Consider the following 20,525-nt stretch of genomic DNA (forward strand, 5'->3'; position numbering starts at 1 on the left):
AGTTTAAGAGAAGAGGTATAGCTCAGGGGGAGGGTTGTGACATCAACATCAACCACCAGCTCCCCTCTAATAGTAAAGATAATATATAAGAAAATTCATATACGCTAGTGTGGTATTTATTCATATACGCCATCTCCATCACCATCACCAACGAATCTTTCTGCCTTCTCATGGTGATGTGTGAGTAGTCCTCACTTGGGGCTGACGCTATATACTAGTAGCTATGTGTTCTATCTCTCTCTCTCTCTCATGATCATGTAAGTTTCTATCTTGGTTGTTCATGGGCTTTGTTAATAGAGTTGAATCTTATGATGTATCCCCTTCTATTCTCTTTATGGTGAATTAAATCTTGCTCCTCTATGATTTTCTTTATGTTGAATTATATATTTTGGAATCAGTGAGTTTACATGATGCATGTCTAGTATAACTTGTGGAGAGCCGTAGTGAAATTGGGGTAACTATACACATACTAGATTAGAACGATAAATATCATATGGTATTGTCGTAGTACAAGTTTTTGGGATGCATATAGGGTAGTTCAACGGATTAAGATTGGAAGGATAACTTTGAGATGGTTTGCTATTAGCGCATATACGCGATCTCATCTTTGTTAGATCCAAAACAAAAGGAACCGTTGGAGTGATTTTTTACCACACTTTTCGAGGACATATCATGTTATTCAACTATGAATGATGCTGAGAGTTGAAGCTAGTGAAAGTATGAACCCTAGGCCTTATTTTCAAGCATTGAAACACCGTTTTATTCACTTTTGTTATTTGTTACCTTGCTGTTCGTATTTATTCAGATTACAAAAAGCTACTTCTACCATCCATACTACACATATATCATCATCCCTTCACCTATACAACTGAAAATTATATTGGGTGTGTTGGGGACACAAGAGACCACTTGTATTTGATTGCAGTACTGTTTGTCAAGGATCACTCTCATCCTACACCTTCCGCGGATTGATAACTCTTAGGTCATATGCTTGAGGGGAATTTACTGATGTCCTACAATCCTCTGCGATTAGAGGCCGAATAAAGTGTTCAAGAATAGAAGTGTGTAAAAGACATCAGGGACACATGGCCTCGTGGTAGGAGGAGGGAGGGGGACTGAGTGCCTCCCTTTTCAGAGTGTTTTCTGCGCAAATATTGGGAAGGAGAAGAGCATTTGACATTGTCTTTTGCTGGGCCATCCCACCCAGTTTGAGTGTCAATTGTTCACAACGTTTCCACCGTGTAAAAACAAACCTTTTGTGACAACATATAAAACAATAATTTGACATTAAGATCTGAATCAAATATGTCCTAGGGGTTTCAGAGGAGTTGGTAAACCTACTTTGCGTATCATTATACTGTTATGATGCAAAACCAACAAGAGGGAAGATGTATGCCAATTTTCTGTCCTGATTACAAAGTACATGGCTTTTAGATATGTATAAAGTCTCCAGGGTGCAATTTTGAATGTTCTTTCTATATGCACATGTTAGTAAAAATTATAAAAAATAATTATTTTAAAACTATTATTGCTTGAGTAGTTGCAAGATACTGAAAAGCCCTAGATAAATTCAGTCGCGCCCTCCGTCTGCGGTGGCTGCGGCACACCTGGCAGCACCCATCCCGGCCATGGGTGGGAACGGAGACGCCGTGTGATGCTTCAGACCTCGTCCTCTTCAATGCCGCCACGACGGTGACCATCGGCAATGGACAGACAGCGAGCTTTTGGCACAACACTTGGCGGGGTGCGACGCCGCTGAAGCTCTGCTTTCAAAACCTGTTCACACACTCACGAAGGAAGAACAGAATTGTGGCCCAGGCTATTGTAGGCGATCAATGGATGTCTGATCTTGCACATGGTGACACCAGCCCTCTGATACAGGACGCGATCACCCTCCATCGACTAATACAGCAGTAGCAAATCACCCTCCAAGCAGATGCCCAAGATCAGATTCGATGGGACTTCGAAGGCTCTGGACAATACAGCTCCTGCTCGGCTTACGTTTTGCAGTTCCTGGGATCAACGACTAGCCATTTTCGCAGTCTGGTCTGGGATACATGGGCTCCGCCAAAGCTCAAAATTTTTGCCTGGCTTCTGAAGGAAATATGCCCTAGAGGCAATAATAAAGTTATTATTTATTTCCTCATATCATGATAAATGTTTATTATTCATGCTAGAATTGTATTAACCGGAAACATAATACATGTGTGAATACATAGACAAACATAGTGTCACTAGTATGCCTCTACTTGACTAGCTCGTTGATCAAAGATGGTTGAGTTTCCTAACCATAGACATGAGTTGTCATTTGATTAACGGGGTCACATCATTAGGAGAATGATGTGATTGACTTGACCCATTCCATAAGCTTAGCACTTGATCGTTTAGTATGTTGCTATTGCTTTCTTCATGACTTATACATGTTCCTATGACTATGAGATTATGCAACTCCCGTTTACCGGAGGAACACTTTGTGTGCTACCAAACATCACAACATAACTGGGTGCTTATAAAGGTGCTCTACAGGTGTCTCCAAAGGTACTTGTTGAGTTGGCGTATTTCGAGATTAGGATTTGTCACTCCGATTGTCGGAGAGGTATCTCTGGGCCCACTCGGTAATGCACATCACTATAAGCCTTGCAAGCAATCTGGCTAATGAGTTAGTTGCAGGATGATGCATTACATAACGAGTAAAGAGACTTGCCGGTAACGAGATTGAACTAGGTATTGAGATACCGACGATCGAATCTCGGGCAAGTAACATACCGATGACAAAGGGAACAACGTATGTTGTTATGCAGTTTGACCGATAAAGATCTTCGTAGAATATGTGGGAGCCAATATGAGCATCCAGGTTCCGCTATTGGTATTGACCGGAAACGTGTCTCGGTCATGTCTACATAGTTCTCGAACCCGTAGGGTCCGCACGCTTAACGTTCGGTGACGATCGGTAATATGAGTTTATGTGTTTTGATGTACCGAAGGTAGTTCGGAGTCCCAGATGATATCGGGAACATGACGAGGAGTCTCGAAATGGTCGAGACGTAAAGATTGATATATTGGACAACTATATTCGGACTTCGGAAAGGTTCCGAGTGATTCGGGTATTTTTCGGAGTACCGGAGAGTTACGGGAATTCGCCGGGGAGTATATGGGCCTTATTGGGCTTTAGGAGAAAGTGAGAGGGGAGGCTGCGTGCCCCCCAAAGGCTTAGTCCGAATTGGACTAGGGGGAGGGGCGGCGCCCCCTCCTTCCTTCTCTTCTCTTTTCCCTCTCCTTCTCTCCTACTCCTACTACTTGGAAGGGCTCCTAATTCTACTAGGAAAGGGGGAATCCTACTCCCGGTGGGAGTAGGACTCCCCTAGGGTGCGCCATAGAGAGGGCCGGCCCTCCCCCTCCTCCACTCCTTTATATACGGGGAGGGGGGCACCCCTTGGAGACACAACAGTTGATCTCTTGATCTCTTAGCCGTGTGCGGTGCCCCCTCCACCATATTCCACCTCGGTCATATCGTAGCGGTGCTTAGGCGAAGCCCTGCGTCGGTAGCAACATCATCACCGTCATCACGCCGTCGTGCTGACGGAACTCTCCCGTGAAGCTCTGCTGGATCGGAGTTCGCGGGACGTCATCAAGCTGAACGTGTGCTGAACTCGGAGGTGCCGTGCGTTCGGTACTTGGATCGGTCGGATCGTGAAGACGTACGACTACATCAACCGCGTTGTGCTAACGCTTCCGCTTTCGGTCTACGAGGGTACGTGGACAACACTCTCCCCTCTCGTTGCTATGCATCACCATGATCTTGCGTGTGCGTAGGAATTTTTTTGAAATTACTACGTTCCCCAACAGCTTCTCCACCAAGATCGCCTGTGGTGTAGCGATCGCCTTCGCCGTAGAGGATGGAACTGTTGGGGAACGTAGTAATTTCAAAAAAATTCCTACGCACACGCAAGATCATGGTGATGCATAGCAACGAGAGGGGAGAGTGTTGTCTACGTACCCTCGTAGACCGTAAGCGGAAGCGTTATATCAACGCGGTTGATGTAGTCGTACGTCTTCACGATCCGACCGATCCATGTACCGAACGCACGGCACCTCCGAGTTCTGCACACGTTCAGCTCGATGACGTCCTCTCCTTCTTGATCCAGCAAGACGGGCGAAGTAGTAGATGAGTTCCGGCAGCACGACGGCGTGGTGTCGGTGTTGGTGAAGAACAATTTCCGCAGGGCTTCGCCAAGCACTACAGAAACTATGATGGAGGATAAACTAGAGGGGACAGGGTTGCCGACACACGGCTTGGTGTTTCTTGATGTGTCCTTGGTGCTAGCCCTGCCCCTCTATTTATATGTTGAGCCCTGGGTCGAAACTTGGAGCAAAAGCCTCCTCAAAGTCGGTTTTGCCCGAAAGGCAAGAGTCCCACTCGGACTCCAGGACCAAACGCCACAATCCTTGGCGTCTGGCCCAGACGCCATGGGCCTCGGTGTCTGGCCCAGGGCCAGACGCCAGGGTCTCCGGCGTTTGGCCCCCTGGCCTCCGCAAAACTCCTTTTGCACCGACTTATAGCCCCGCGGGCCTGACCCCTTGGCCTAACCATATCATCCAATATATGAATCTTTACCTCCGGACCATTCCAGAGCTCCTCGTCATGTCCGTGATCTCATCCGGGACTCCGAACAACATTCGGTCACCAACATACATAACTCATATAATACTATATCATCAACGAACGTTAAGCGTGCGGACCCTACGGGTTCGAGAACTATGTAGACATGACCGAGACACTTCTCTGGTCAATAACCAATAGCGGAACCTGGATGCCCATATTGGCTCCTACATATTCTACGAAGATCTTTATCGGTCAAACCGCATAACAACATACGTTTGTTCCCTTTGTCATCGGTATGTTACTTGCCCAAGATTCGATCGTCGGTATCTCAATACCTAGTTCAATCTCGTTACCGGCAAGTCTCTTTACTCGTTTCGTAATACATCATCCCGCAACTAACTCATTAGTTACAATGCTTGCAAGGCTTATAGTGATGTGCATTACCGAGTGGGCCCAGAGATACCTCTCCGACAATCGGAGTGACAAATCCTAATCTCGAAATATGCCAACCCAATAAGTACCTTCGGAGACACCTGTAGAGCACCTTTATAATCACCCAGTTACGTTGTGACGTTTGGTACCACACAAAGTGTTCCTTCGATAAACGGGAGTTGCATAATCTCATAGTCATAGGAACATGTATAAGTCATGAAGAAAGCAATAGCAGAATACTAAACGATCAAGTGCTAAGCTAACGGAATGGGTCAAGTCAATCACATCATTCTCCTAATGATGTGATCCCGTTAATCAAATGACAACTCATGTCTATGGCTAGGAAACATAACCATCTTTGATCAACGAGCTAGTCAAGTAGAGGCATACTAGTGACACTCTGTTTGTCTATGTATTCACACAAGTATTATGTTTCCGGTTAATACAATTCTAGCATGAATAATAAACATTTATCATGATATAAGGAAATAAATAATAACTTTATTATTGCCTCTAGGGAATATTTCCTTCAAGAACAATAGCTACTTCTTCAAGCTATGCCTAAGAAACCTAGAGAGCTCCGATCACCTGTGCTAGGAATGCAACTTCATGAAGACCATCTGGACCAACATATCTACTTGGCATCAGTGTCATGTGCTCGTGCTGACGGAACTCTTCCGTGAAGCTCTGCTGGATCAGAGTTCGCGGGACGTCATCGAGCTGAACGTGTGCTGAACTCGGAGGTGTCGTGCGTTCGGTACTTGGATCGGTTGGATCGTGAAGACGTACGACTACATCAACCGCGTTGTGCGAACGCTTCCGCTTTCGCTCAACGAGGGTACATGGACAACACTCTCCCCTCTCGTTCCTATGCATCACCATGATCTTGCGTGTGCGTAGGATTTTTTTTGAAATTACTACGTTCCCCAACAGTGGCATTCGAGCCAGGTTTATGCGTAGATGTTATATGCATGAGTAGAACACAAGTGAGTTGTGGGCGATACAAGTCATACTGCTTACCAGCATGTCATACTTTGGTTCGGCGGTATTGTTGGATGAAGCGGCCCGGACCGAAATTACGCGTACGCTTACGCGAGACTGGTTCTACCGACGTGCTTTGCACATAGGTGGCTGGCGGGTGTCAGTTTCTCCAACTTTAGTTGTACCGAGTGTGACTACGCCCGGTCCTTGAGAAGGTTAAAACAGCACTAACTTGACGAACTATCGTTGTGGTTTTGATGCGTAGGTAAGAACGGTTCTTGCTCAGCCCGTAGCAGCCACGTAAAACTTGCAACAACAAAGTAGAGGACGTCTAACTTGTTTTTGCAGGGCATGTTGTGATGTGATATGGTCAAGGCATGATGCTATATTTTATTGTATGAGATGATCATGTTTTGTAACCGAGTTAGGGCAACTGGCAGGAGCCATATGGTTGTCGCTTTATTGTATGCAATGCAATCGCCATGTAATTGCTTTACTTTATCACTAAGCGGTAGCGATAGTCGTAGAAGCAATAGTTGGCGAGACGACAACGATGCTACGATGGAGATCCAAGTGTCGCGCCGGTGACGATGGTGATCATGACGGTGCTTCGGAGATGGAGATCACAAGCACAAGATGATGATGGCCATATAATATCACTTATATTGATTGCATGTGATGTTTGTCCTTTATGCATCTTATTTTGCTTTGTTTGACGGTAGCATTATAAGATGATCTGTCACTAAATTTCAAGATAAAAGTGTTCTCCCTGAGTATGCACCGTTGCCAAAGTTTGTCGTGCCGAGACACCACGTGATGATCGGGTGTGATAAGCTCTACGTCCATCTACAATGGGTGCAAGCCAGTTTTGCACACGCAGAATACTCGGGTTAAACTTGACGAGCCTAGCATATGCAGATATGGCCTCGGAACACTGAGACCGAAAGGTCGAGCGTGAATCATATAGTAGATATGATCAACATAGTGATGTTCACCATTGAAAACTACTCCATCTCACGTGATGATCCGACATGGTTTAGTTGATTTGGATCACGTGATCACTTAGATGATCAGAGGGATGTCTATCTAAGTGGGAGTTCTTAAGTAATATGATTAATTAAACTTTAATTTATCATGAACTTAGTCCTGGTAGTATTAGCATATCTATGTTGTAGATCAATAGCTCGCGTTTAGCTCCCCCGTTTTATTTTTTGATATGTTCCTAGAGAAAACTAAGTTGAAAGATGATAGTAGCAATGATGCGGACTTGGTCCGTGATCTGAGGATTTTCCTCATTGCTGCACAGAAGAATTATGTCCTTGATGCACCGCTAGGTGATAGTCCTATTGCAGGAGCAGATGCAGACGTTATGAACGTTTTGACAAAAGCTCGGTATGATGACTACTTGATAGTTTAGTGCACCACGCTTTACGGCTTAGAACCGGGACTTCAAAAATGTTTTGAACGCCACGGAGCATATAAGATGTTCCAAGAGTTGAAATTGGTATTTCATACTCATGCTCGTGTCGAGAGGTATGAGACCTTTAACAGTAATTTGCCTACAAGATGGAGGAGAATAGCTCAACCAGTGAGCATGTGCTCAGATTGTCTGGGTACTACAATTGCTTGAATCAAGTGGGAGTTAATCTTCCAGATAAGATAGTAATTGACAAAGTTCTCTAGTCACTATCTCCAAGTTACTAGAACTTCGTGATGAACTATAATATGCAAGGGATGACAAAAGTAATTCTTGAGCTCTTCGTGATGCTGAAATCGACGAAGGTAGAAATCAAGAAAGAGCATCAAGTGTTGATGGTTAACAAAGACCACTAGTTTCAAGTAAAGGGGCAAAGGGAAGAAAGGGGAATTTCAAGAAGAAACGGCAAGCAAGTTGCTGCTCAAGTGAAAAAGCCCAAGTCTGGACCTAAGCCAGAAACTGAGTGCTTCTACTGCAAAGGGACTGGTCACTGCTAGCGGAACTGCCCCAAGTATTTGATGGATAAGAAGGATGGCAAAGTGAACAAAGCTATATTTGATATTGATACGTCTCCAACGTATCTATAATTTTTGATTATTCCATGCTATATTATATTCTGTTTTGGATGTTTATTGGGCTTTATTATACACTTTTATATTATTTTGGGGACTAACCTATTAACCGGAGGCCCAGCCCAAATTGCAGTTTTTTGCCCGTTTCAGTGTTTCGCAGAAAAATAATATCAAACGGAGTCCAAACGGAATGAAACCTTCGGGAACGTGATTTCCGGAACGAACGTGATCCAGAGGACTTGGAGTCTACGTAAAGCAATCAATGAGGAAGGCACGAGGTAGGGGGCGCACCTACCCCCTGGGCGCGCCCTCCACCCTCGTGGGGCCCACGTTGCTCCATCGACGTACTTCTTCCTCCTATATATACGCATGTACCCGGAAAACATCAGAGACAGAGCCAAAACCCTATTTCCATCGCCTCAACCTTCTGTACCCGTGAGATCCCATCTTGGGACCTTTTCCGGCGCTCCGCCGGAGGGGGCATTGATCACGGAGGGCTTCTACATCAACACCATAGCCTCTCCGATAAAGTGTGAGTAGTTTACCTCAGAACTTCAGGTCCATAGTTATTAGCTAGATGGCTTCTTCTCTCTTTTTGAATCTCAATACAAAGTTCTCCCCCTCTCTTGTGGAGATCTATTCGATGTAATCTTCTTTTGCGGTGTGTTTGTCGAGATCCAATGAATTGTGGGTTTATGATCAAGTTTATCTATGAACAATATTTGAATCTCCTCTGAATTCTTTTATGTATGATTGGTTATCTTTGCAAGTCTCTTCGAATTATCAGTTTGGTTTGGCCTACTAGATTGATCTTTCTTGCAATAGGAGAAGTGCTTAGCTTTGGGTTCAATCTTGCGGTGTCCTTTCCCAATGACAGCAGGGGCAGCAAGGCACGTATTGTATTGTTGCCATCGAGGATAAAAAGATGGGGTTTATATCATATTGCATGAGTTTATCCCTCTACATCATGTCATCTTGCTTAAAGCGTTACTCCGTTCTTATGAACTTAATACTCTAGATGCATGCTGGATAGCGGTCGATGTGTGGAGTAATAGTAGTAGATGCAGGCAGGAGTCGGTCTACTTGTCACGGACGTGATGCCTATATACATGATCATACCTAGATATTCTCATAACTATGCTCAATTCTATTCAATTGTTCGACAGTAATTTGTTTACCCATCGCAATACTTATGCTATTTTGAGAGAAGCCACTAGTGAAACCTATGGCCCCCGGGTCTATTTTCCATCATATTAGCCTTCCAACACTTTGCTATTTATATTTCCATTTATTTTACTTTGCATCCTTATTACAAAAATATCAAAAATATTATCCTATCATCTCTATCAGATCTCACTCTCGTAAGTGACCGTGAAGGGATTGACAACCCCTTTATCGCGTTGGTTGCGAGGTTCTTGTTTGTTTGTGTAGGTGCGTGGGACTCACGCGTGGACTCCTATTGGATTGATACCTTGGTTCTCAAAACTGAGGGAAATACTTACGCTACTTTGCTGCATCACCCTTTCCTCTTCAAAGGAAAACCAACGCAGTGCTCAAGAGGTAGCAGATATACATGTTATTGATGTGTACTTTACTAGTGTTTATAGCAACCCCTCGGTATTTGATACTGATTCAGTTGCTAAGAGTAGTAACTCGAAACGGGAGTTGCAGAATGAACAGAGACTAGTTAAGGGTAAAGTGACGATGTGTATTGGAAGTGGTTCCAAGATTGATATGATCATCATCACACACTCCCTATACTTTCGGGATTAGTGTTGAACCTAAAATAAATGTTATTTGGTGTTTGCATTGAGCATGAATATGATTGGATCATATTTATTGCAATACGGTTATTCATTTAAGTTAGAGAATAATTGTTGTTCTGTTTACATGAATAAAACCTTCTATGGTCATACACCCAATGAAAATGGTTTGTTGGATCTCGATCGTAGTAATACACTTATTCATGATATTGAAGCCAAAAGATGCAAAGTTAATAATGATAGTGCAACTTATTTGTGGCACTGCTTGCGTGATCCTGTCTTGGAAGTCATGTTGCTAGACAACAATGAACCTACGAGCTATGGAGAAGCGATGGTGGGCCCATATTCCGACGAATGGCTCGAGGCCATGAAATCCGAGATAGAATCCATGTATCAGAACAAAGCATGGACTTTGGTGAACTTGCCCGATGATCGGCAAGCCATTGAGATAAATGGATCTTTAAGAAGAAGACGGACATGAACGGTAATGTTACCGTCTATAAAGCTCGACTTGTGGCAAAGAGTATTTTCACAAGTTCAAGGAGTTGACTACGATGAGTTTTTCTCATCCGTAGCGATGCTTAGGTCCATCGGAATCATGTTAGCATTAGCTACATTTATGAAATCTGGCAGATGGATGTCAAAACAAGTTTCCTTACCAGTTTTCGTAAGGAAAGGTTGTATGTGATACAATCAGAAAGGTTTTGTCGATCCTAAGGATGCTAAAAGGTATGCTAGCTCCAGCGATCCTTCCATGGATTAGAGCAAGCATCTCGGAGTCAGAATATACGCTTTGATGGGGTGATCAAAGTTTTTGGGTTTATACAAAGTTTGTTAGAAACTTGTATTTACAATAAAGTGAGTGGGAGCGCTACAACATTTCTGATAAGTACATGTGAATGACATATTGTTGATCCGAAATGATGTAAAATTTCTGGAAAGCATAAAGGGTTGTTTGAAGGAGTTTTTCAAAGGAAGACCTGGATAAAGCTACTTACATATTGGGCATCAAGATCCATAGAGATAGATCAAGACGCCTGATGATACTTTCAAAAGACAGCACACCTTGACATGATTTTGAAAGAGTTCAAAATAGATCAGCAAAGAAGGAGTTCTTGGCTGTGTTACAAGGTGTGAGTATTGAGTGAGACTCAAGACCTGACCACAGCAGAAGATAGAGAAAGGACGAAGGTCGTCCCCTATGCTTTAGACGTAGGCTCTATAGTATGCTATGCTGTGTACCGCACATGTAGTGTGCCTTGCCATGAGTTGGTCAAGAGGGTACAATGGTGATCGGGGAAAGGATCTCATGACAGCGGTCGAACTTATCCTTAGTACCTAGTGGATTAAGGAATTTTCTCGATTATGGAGGTGGAAAGGAGTTCGTCGTAAAGGGTTACGTCGATGCGAACTTTGACACTAATCCGGATGACTCTGAGTAGTAAACCGGATTCGTATAGTAGAGCAATTATTTGAAATGGCTCCAAATAGCGCGTGGTAGCATCCACAAGATGACATAGATATTCGTAAAGCACACGGTTCTGAAAGGTTCAGACCCGTTGACTAATAACCTCTCTCACAAGCATAACATGACCAAACCAGAACACATTGAGTGATAATCACATAGTGATGTGAACTAGATTGATGACTCTAGTAAACTCTTTAGATGTTGGTCACATGGTGATGTGACCAGTGAGTGTTAGTCACATGGTGATGTGAACTAGATTATTGACTCTAGTGCAAGTGGGAGACTGTTGGAAATATGCCCTAGAGGCAATAATAAATGGTTATTATTATATTTCTTTGTTCATGGTAATTGTCTATTATTCATGCTATAATTGTATTGTCCGGAAATCGTAATACATGTGTGAATACATAGACCACAACCTGTCCCTAGTAAGCCTCTGGTTGACTAGCTCGTTGATCAACAGATAGTCATGGTTTCCTGACAATGGACATTGGATGTCATTGATAACGGGATCACATCATTAGGAGAATGATGTGATGGACAAGACCCAACTTAAGCATAGCATAAAAGATCGTGTAGTTTCGTTTGCTAGAGCTTTTCCAATGTCAAGTATCTTTTCCTTAGACCATGAGATCGTGCAACTCCCGGATACCGTAGGAGTGCTTTGGGTGTGCCAAACGTCACAACGTAACTGGGTGACTATAAAGGTGCATTACGGGTATCTCCGAAAGTGTCTGTTGGGTTGGCACGGATCGAGACTGGGATTTGTCACTCCGTGTGACGGAGAGGTATCTCTGGGCCCACTCGGTAATGCATCATCATAATGAGCTCAATGTGACTAAGGCGTTAGTCACGGGATCATGCATTGCGGTACGAGTAAAGAGACTTGCCGGTAACGAGATTGAACTAGGTATTGGGATACCGACGATCGAATCTCGGGCAAGTAACATACCGATTGACAAAGGGAATTGCATACGGATTGATTGAATCCTCGACACCGTGGTTCATCCGATGATATCATCGTGGAACATGTGGGAGCCAACATGGGTATCCAGATCCCGCTGTTGGTTATTGACCGGAGAGGCGTCTCGGTCATGTCTGCATGTCTCCCGAACCCGTAGGGTCTACACACTTAAGGTCCGGTGACGCTAGGGTTGTAGAGATATATGTATGCGGAAACCCGAAAGTTGTTCGGAGTCCCGGATGAGATCCCGGACGTCACGAGGAGTTCCGGAATGGTCCGGAGGTAAAGATTTATATATGGGAAGTCTTATTTTGGTCGCCGGAAAAGTTTCGCACTTTATCGGTATTGTACCGGGAGTGCCGAAAGGGGTCTGGGGGTCCACCAAGGGGGTCCACCAGCCCCGGGGGGGCCACATGGGCTGTAAGGGGTGCTCCTTGGCCTATATGGGCCAAGGGCACCAGCCCCAAGAGGCCCATGCGCAAGAGATAAGAAAAAAAGGAGAGTCCTAAAGGGGGAAGGCACCTCCGAGGTGCCTTGGGGGGGAAGGACTCCCCCCTGGCCGCACCCTTCCTTGGAGGAAGGGGCAAGGCTGCGCCCCCCCCCTCTCCCTTGGCCCTATATATAGTGGGGGGAAGGGAGGGCAGCAAGATCTAAGCCTTGGGCGCCTCCCTCCTCCCATGCAACACCTCTCTCTCTCTCTCTCGCAGAAGCTTGCGAAGCCCTGCCGGAGAGCCGCTACATCCACCACCACGCCGTCGTGTTGTTGGATCTCCATCAACCTCTCCTCCCCCCTTGCTGGATCAAGAAGGAGGAGACGTTGCTGCACCGTACGTGTGTCGAACGCGGAGGTGCCGTACGTTCGGCACTCGGTCATCGGTGATTTGGATCACGGCGAGTACGACTCCGTCATCCACGTTCATTGGAACGCTTCCGCTCGCGATCTACAAGGGTATGTAGATCCACTCCTTTCCCCTCGTTGCTAGTAGACTCCATAGATGCATCTTGGTGAGCGTAGGAAAATTTTAAATTATGCTACGATTCCCAACACCATCTAAATCCATGGAGATGACACCGTATGAACTGTGGTTTGGCGTGAAACCTAAGCTGTCATTTCTTAAAGTTTGGGATTGCGATGCTTATGTGAAAATGTTTCAAAATAATAAGCTCGAACCCAAATCGGAGAAGTAAATCTTCATAGGATACCCAAAAAGAAACTATTGGGTATACCTTCTATCATAGATCCGAAGGCAAGATCTTTGTTGCTAAGAATGGATCCTTTCTAGAGAAGGAGTTTCTCTCGAAAGAAGTGAGTGGGAGGAAAGTAGAACTTGATGAGGTAATTGTACCTTCTCCCGAATTGGAAATAGTTCATCACAGAAATCGGTTCTAGTGATGCCTACACCAATTAGTGAGGAAGATTAATGATGATGATCATGAAACTTCAGATCAAGTTACTACCGAACCTCGTAGGCCAACCAGAGTACGGTCCGCACCAGAGTGGTACGGTAATCCTGTTCTGGAGGTCATGTTACTTGACCATGACGAACCTACGAACTATGAGGAAGCGATGATGAGCCCAGATTCCGCAAAAATGGTTTAAGGCCATGAAATCTGAGATGGGATCCATGTATGAGAACAAAGTATGGACTTTGGTTGACTTGCCCGATGATCGGCAAGCCATTGAGAATAAATGGATCTTGAAGAAGAAGACGGACGATAGTAGTGTTACTATCTACAAAGCTCGAATTGTCGCAAAAAGGTTTTCGACAAGTTCAAGGTGTTGACTACGATGAGATTTTTTCACTCGTAGCGATGCTTAAGTCTGTCCGAATCATGTTAGCAATTGCCACATTTGATGAAATCTAGCAAATGGATGTCAAAAGTGCATTCCTTAATGGATTTCTTGAAGAAGAATTGTATCTGATACAACAAGAAGGTTTTGTCAATCCTAAAGGTACTAACAAAGTGTGCAAGCTCCAGCGATCCATCTATGGACTGGTGCAAGCATCTCGGAGTTGGAATATACGCTTTGATGAGTTAATCAAATCATATAGTTTTATACAGACTTGCGGTGAAGCCTGTATTTACAAGAAAGTGAGTGGGAGCACTACAGCATTTCTAATAAATATATGTGAATGACATATTGTTGATCGGAAATAATGTAGAATTTTTCTGGAAAGCATAAAGGATTATTTGAAAGGAGTTTTTCAAAGGACGACGTCGGTGAAGCTACTTACATATTGAGCATCAAGATCTATAGAGATAGATCAAGACGCTTGATAAGTTTTTTCAATGAGTACATACCTTGACAAGATTTTGAAGTAGTTCAAAATGGAACAGTCAAAGAAAGAGTTCTTGCCTGTGTTACAAGGTGTGAAATTGAGTAAGACTCAAATCCCGACCACGGTAGAAGATAGAAAGAGAATGAAAGTCATTCACTATGCCTCAGCCATAGGTTCTATAAAGTATGCCATGCTGTTTACCAGATCTATTGTGTACCTCACCAAGAGTTTGGCAAGAGGGTACAATAGTGATCTAGGAGTAGATCACTGGGCAGCGGTCAAAATTATCCTTAGTGGAATAAGGAAATATTTCTCGGTTATGGAGGTGATAAAGAGTTCGTCGTAAAGAGTTACGTCGATGCAAGTTTTGACACCGATCTGGATGACTCTAAGTCTCGATCTAGATACATATTGAAAGTGGGAGCTATTAGCTAGAGTAGGCCCGTACAGAGCTTTGTACACATAGAAATTTGCAAAATACTTACGGATCTGAATGTGACAGACCCGTTGACTAAAATTATCTCACAAGCAAAACATGATCACACCTTAGTACTCTTTGGGTGTTAATCACATAGCGATGTGAACTAGATTACTGACTCTAGTAAACCCTTTGGGTGTTGGTCACATGTCGATGTGAACTGTGGGTGTTAACCACACAAAGATGTGAACTATTGATGTTAAATCACATGCGATGTGAACTGGATTATTGACTCTAGTGCAAGTGGGAGACTGAAGGAATTATGCCCTAGAGGCAATAATAAAGTTATTATTTATTTCCTCATATCATGATAAATGTTTATTATTCATGCTAGAATTGTATTAACCGGAAACATAATACATGTGTGAATACATAGACAAACATAGTGTCACTAGTATGCCTCTACTTGACTAGCTCGTTGATCAAAGATGGTTGAGTTTCCTAACCATAGACATGAGTTGTCATTTGATTAACGGGATCACATCATTAGGAGAATGATGTGATTGACTTGACCCATTCCGTTAGCTTAGCGCTTGATCGTTTAGTATGTTGCTATTGCTTTCTTCATGACTTATACATGTTCCTATGACTATGAGATTATGCAACTCCCGTTTACCGGAGGAACACTTTGTGTGCTACCAAACGTCACAACGTAACTGGGTGATTATAAAGGTGCTCTATAGGTGTCTCCAAAGGTACTTGTTGAGTTGGCGTATTTCGAGATTAGGATTTGTCACTCTGATTGTCGGAGAGGTATCTCTGGTCCCTCTCGGTAATGCACATCACTATAAGCCTTGCAAGCAATGTGACTAATGAGTTAGTTGCGGGATGATGCATTACATAACGAGTAAAGAGACTTGCCGGTAACGAGATTGAACTAGGTATTGAGATACCGACGATCGAATCTCGGGCAAGTAACATACCGATGACAAAGGGAACAACGCATGTTGTTATGCGGTTTGACCGATAAAGATCTTCGTAGAATATGTGGGAGCCAATATGAGCATCCAGGTTCCGCTATTGGTTATTGACCGGAAACGTGTCTCAGTCATGTCTACATAGTTCTCGAACCCGTAGGGTCCGCACGCTTAACGTTCGGTGACGATCGGTAATATGAGTTTATGTGTTTTGATGTACCGAAGGTAGTTCGGAGTCCCGGATGAGACCGGGGACATGACAAGGAGTCTCGAAATGGTCGAGACGTAAAGATCGATATATTGGACGACTATATTCGGACTTCGGAAAGGTTCCGAGTGATTCGGGTATTTTTCGGAGTACCGCAGAGTTACGGGAATTCGCCGGGGAGTATATGGTCCTTATTGGGCTTTAGGGGAAAGAGAGAGGGGAGGCTGCGCCCCCCAAGGCTTAGTCCGAATTGGACTAGGGGGAGGGGCGGCGCCCCCTCCTTCCTTCTCTTCTCTTTTCCCTTTCCTTCTCTCCTACTCCTACTACTTGGAAGGGCTCCTAGTTCTACTAGGAAAGGGGTGGGAGTAGGACTCCCCTAGGATGCGCCATAGAGAAGGCCAACCCTCCCCCTCCTCCACTCCTTTATATACGGGGAGGGGGGCACCCCTTGGAGACACAACAGTTGATCTCTTGATCTCTTAGCCGTGTGCGGTGCCCCCCTCCACCATATTCCACCTCGGTCATATCGTAGCGGTGCTTAGGCGAAGCCCTGCGTCGGTAGCAACATCATCACCGTCATCACGCCGTCGTGCTAACGGAACTCTCCCGTGAAGCTCTGCTGGATCGGAGTTCGCGGGACGTCATCAAGCTGAACGTGTGCTGAACTCGGAGGTGCCGTGCGTTCGGTACTTAGATCGGTCGGATCGTGAAGACGTATGACTACATCAACCACGTTGTGCTAACGCTTCCGCTTTCGGTCTACGAGGGTACGTGGACAACACTCTCCCCTCTCGTTGCTATGCATCACCATGATCTTGCGTGTGCGTAGGAATTTTTTTGAAATTACTACGTTCCCCAACAGCTTCTCCATCAAGATCGCCTATGGTGTAGCGATCGCCTTCACCGTAGAGGATGGAACAATAGCTACTTCTGCCAGCTATGCCTAAGAAACCTAGAGAGCTCCGATCACCTGTGCTGGGAATGCAACTTCATGAAGACCATCTGGACCAACATATCTACTTGGCATCAGTGCCATGTGCTCGAGCCAGCGATCTGGAGCCACAGCACCAGCTCCCTGGAGAAGGTGGCAACCATGGTAGAAGCAACACAACCGGAGTTTAGGAATGAAGTCAAATCTTTGGTGAAGCTAGCTCTATGGGAAGTTTGGCAAGAACACAACCATTGCACCTTCAGAGACAAAGAAGGAAATGAAAGGGATGTGCTGAATGCTATCCGGCGAAACCTTAGCCTTTGGCAACAATGTGGCGTTAGGTCTTTGCAGAGCCCCTTTGGGGACCCGCCCTGAGAGTAGGCCTGAGAATTGTGCCTTCAGCACCTTTTTCTTATTTCTTTTTTTTTCTATCCTTGATCTACGGATCACCGCCTTTGTCACTTTTCCAACTGCTCCCTGCTTAAAATCAATGAAACACCAGCCAAGGCTGGCCCTTTCAAAAATACCATTTAACTATTTGCCGAGTTCCTGGTAATAAGAACTTGGCAATATTAGTGATGGCCGACCTGTCTCATCCGAGTCAATTTTACCAAGAACAGAACTCGGTAAACCTATTGCCAAGTTTTTTTGAAACTCGACAAACTCGGCGATTCTAGTAGTGCGCTAAGAGCATCTTCAATAGAAGATGTAGATGTAAAAATAACTAACTTTTGCATCTTTAAAGCCTAGAAACCCCTCTGCAACGGATGATATAGATGCAAAAAAATTACATCTCCGCCTTCCGGAGACGTAAAATACATCACCTCGTGATGCAAAACTGACGGCCGTGCGCCAACTGCCCAACTACTTTCATTTTTCATCCGCCCGCCCGCCAATCGCCTGCCCGCCGCCCGGGCCATGGCTGACTCCGACGACCCCGCCGCCCACCCTGCAGTGGCCTTCGTCACCGCGACCACCATCCCCAATCCCGCCTCCGCCTCCATGCCGCCGCCCCGATTTTGCCCCACCCCGACCGGTCACCGTCGCGGCTACCGCTCCACCGCCCCCGCCTCCGGTTCTGCCGCTTCTCCCCCGCTGCCCGCCTTCAAATCGGTCGAATTGGCCACTTCTCCGCCGCCGAATCGCCGCCGTATCATTTGAGTTGCCCTATCTCCCCGCCACCGCCGGTTTCGAGCCGCACACCCGCCATGCCGCTGCCACTTTTCCGCCGCCAAACTCGACCTTCTCGCACCGCACGGCCGTAGCCCCATCGTCCCGCCGCGACCAATTCGCCACTCGATTCACAACCGCGCCGCTGACCATTTGAGCTCCCGCCGCCTCATTCTACCTCCCGGCTCTCCTCGCTCGGTCTGCCGGTGCTCCTCCCAGCTCTCGGTGCTCGGCCGCCGGCGCTCATGCTGACTAATTTTACATCTCCATTTGCATCATCTATTGGAATTGTACTTTTACATCTCCAATATACATAATCTCTTTTTTTGAAGATGTAAAATGCATTTTTTAGAGATATAAATTTTTACATCTCCTATTTTACACCTTCAAATTTGCATTTTTTTTATTGGAGATGCTCTAAGATTGGCCTTGACGATGTTCTACCGCCACGGGGAGGATCATCATAACATCAATGAACCTGGCCGGCCCAAGTGTCCATGTCCAACTGAACCGAAACATAACGCAAAAGAAAAAAGTACACCAAAAACATGTGCCAAATCAAGGCCACGTCTTTAGTTTAACATGACCAAACAATGAACATCTCTTGTGACTGATGCGGCGTATCCTCTGTTTCGATGAAGCCAATGCAATACTACATTTGGCGCCACACTGACGCATTCAACTCGTCACACCATTGCTGGCGCCGCCATCGGCCAGCTGCTTGCTGATAGCTCCGGTCAGAGACAAGACGCGTGCCAACGATGATTACTATACGTATACGTATACGTACGTATAGTCATCACTGAGCTCTGTCTCTCCCTCCCTGTATATAGAGTACTTGCAAAGCCAGAGCTAGAAGCACAACACACGAGCTGCATCCACCCCATCACAGGCCACAAGCAGATGCGTACTCAGTCAGTGATGGCGTCCAAGCAGATGCTTGTCGCGGTGTTCGCTGTGGCCTTCCTCCCGGTGCTCGCCGTCGCCACGGAGCACTTGGTCGGCGACGACAAGGGCTGGACCCTCAACTTCAACTACACGGCCTGGGCCGAGACCAAGCAGTTCGTCGTCGGCGACACGCTAGGTAGTCACATACCCCCATTAATCTATTCCGGCGGCTACGCGTACGCCATTTTCTCTGCGACGCGAAACTAATTTCCTGCTAACTACTGTATAACGCAGTGTTCAAGTACGGGAGCCCAGCCCACAATCTGGTGGAGGTGGGCGGTCCAGACTTCGTCGCGTGCACCCAGACGGCCGGCGCGGTCGTCAGGACCTCCGGCGAGGACCGTCTCGCGCTCGACACGGCTGGACGCCGGTGGTTCTTCTGCGGCGTCGGCCCGCACTGCAAGAGCGGCATGAAGCTCAAGATCACCGTCCTCGACACCGCCGCGCCGACTCCCCAGCCTGCCCCGACCAACCCTGCCAGCAAGCTGCAGGCGCGCTTTGGTGAGACGGCGGGCGCGGTCACCGCGCTCGCCGCAGCCATGCTCGTGCTCTAGGCTCTCACAAGACGACCTTCTACATATTGTTGTTATACGAACCGTTGTGAATTTGAGCCCTTGAATTGTTCATAGGTTAAAGATTAATTTCATTTGTTTTTTTAGAAGAATTTCATTTGCTTATTAGCGAAGCTATCTTTCCTTGCAGTATATTGGTGAAGTGATAGAAAACAGAATTACTATTTTTCAGTCGACTGAAATTATTTGGGCTTCATTCAAATTTTCATTCGTTTGATATTGCGCTGAGATTCATGCTATTTTTTATCCGCTGATGCCTTCTCTTAGCGAGCACCCCTCCTCATCCCCCCCCCCCCCTAGCGATTTTATGGTTTTCTAGTTCGTTTTTTTCATTTTGTTTTCATTAAAACATGAATATCATTATTTGAAAAGTATCATAATTTAACAAATCTGAACATTTTCTAAAATTTGTGGACTTTTTTTTACAAGCATTAGCATTTCAAAACAACGTGATTTTTTAAAATTGTATGAACATGTTTTGAAACCATGACTATTTTTTTAGTCTGTGAATATTTTTAAAAACCATGCTTTTTAAAATGACTGTGAAGATTTTTTAGAAGTGGGTGGATATTTTTGTATAGAAATGAAAATACAAAACAATAGAAAACTGAAGAAATAAAAGAAAAAAGAAACTGAACCAAAAAATAAAAAAAATAAAAACAGAATCCAAAAGTAAAGGAAAAAAAATCTATATCTATACCTACTAATAAAGTGAGGTGCGTTTCGTCAAATAATTTCATCCGTTCATCATTGAAAAGA

At 45.1% G+C, this 20,525-nt stretch overlaps 1 protein-coding gene across 1 annotated transcript; it reads left to right on the forward strand.

Moving 5' to 3' along the window:
• The first annotated feature begins 19,085 nt into the window (after positions 1-19,085).
• LOC109768970 (blue copper protein 1a-like) lies at positions 19,086-19,937 on the forward strand. The gene is made up of 2 exons (XM_020327706.3): positions 19,086-19,330; positions 19,429-19,937. The coding sequence occupies exons 1-2, from the start codon at positions 19,150-19,152 to the stop codon at positions 19,746-19,748; spliced, it is 501 nt and encodes a 166-aa protein (XP_020183295.1). The 5' UTR covers positions 19,086-19,149; the 3' UTR covers positions 19,749-19,937.
• Positions 19,938-20,525: the final 588 nt, after the last annotated feature.

This window comes from Aegilops tauschii, chromosome 1 (assembly GCF_002575655.3).
Source record: "Aegilops tauschii subsp. strangulata cultivar AL8/78 chromosome 1, Aet v6.0, whole genome shotgun sequence".
In the NCBI taxonomy this organism is placed as follows: Eukaryota; Viridiplantae; Streptophyta; class Magnoliopsida; order Poales; family Poaceae; genus Aegilops; species Aegilops tauschii.

Coding starts and splice junctions, on each gene's coding strand:
- LOC109768970 (XM_020327706.3), top strand. CDS start 19,150: ATGCGTACTCAGTCAGTGATGGCGTCCAAGCAGATGCTTGTCGCGGTG. Junction 19,331..19,428: donor CGTCGTCGGCGACACGCTAG/GTAGTCACATAC, acceptor TGTATAACGCAG/TGTTCAAGTACGGGAGCCCA.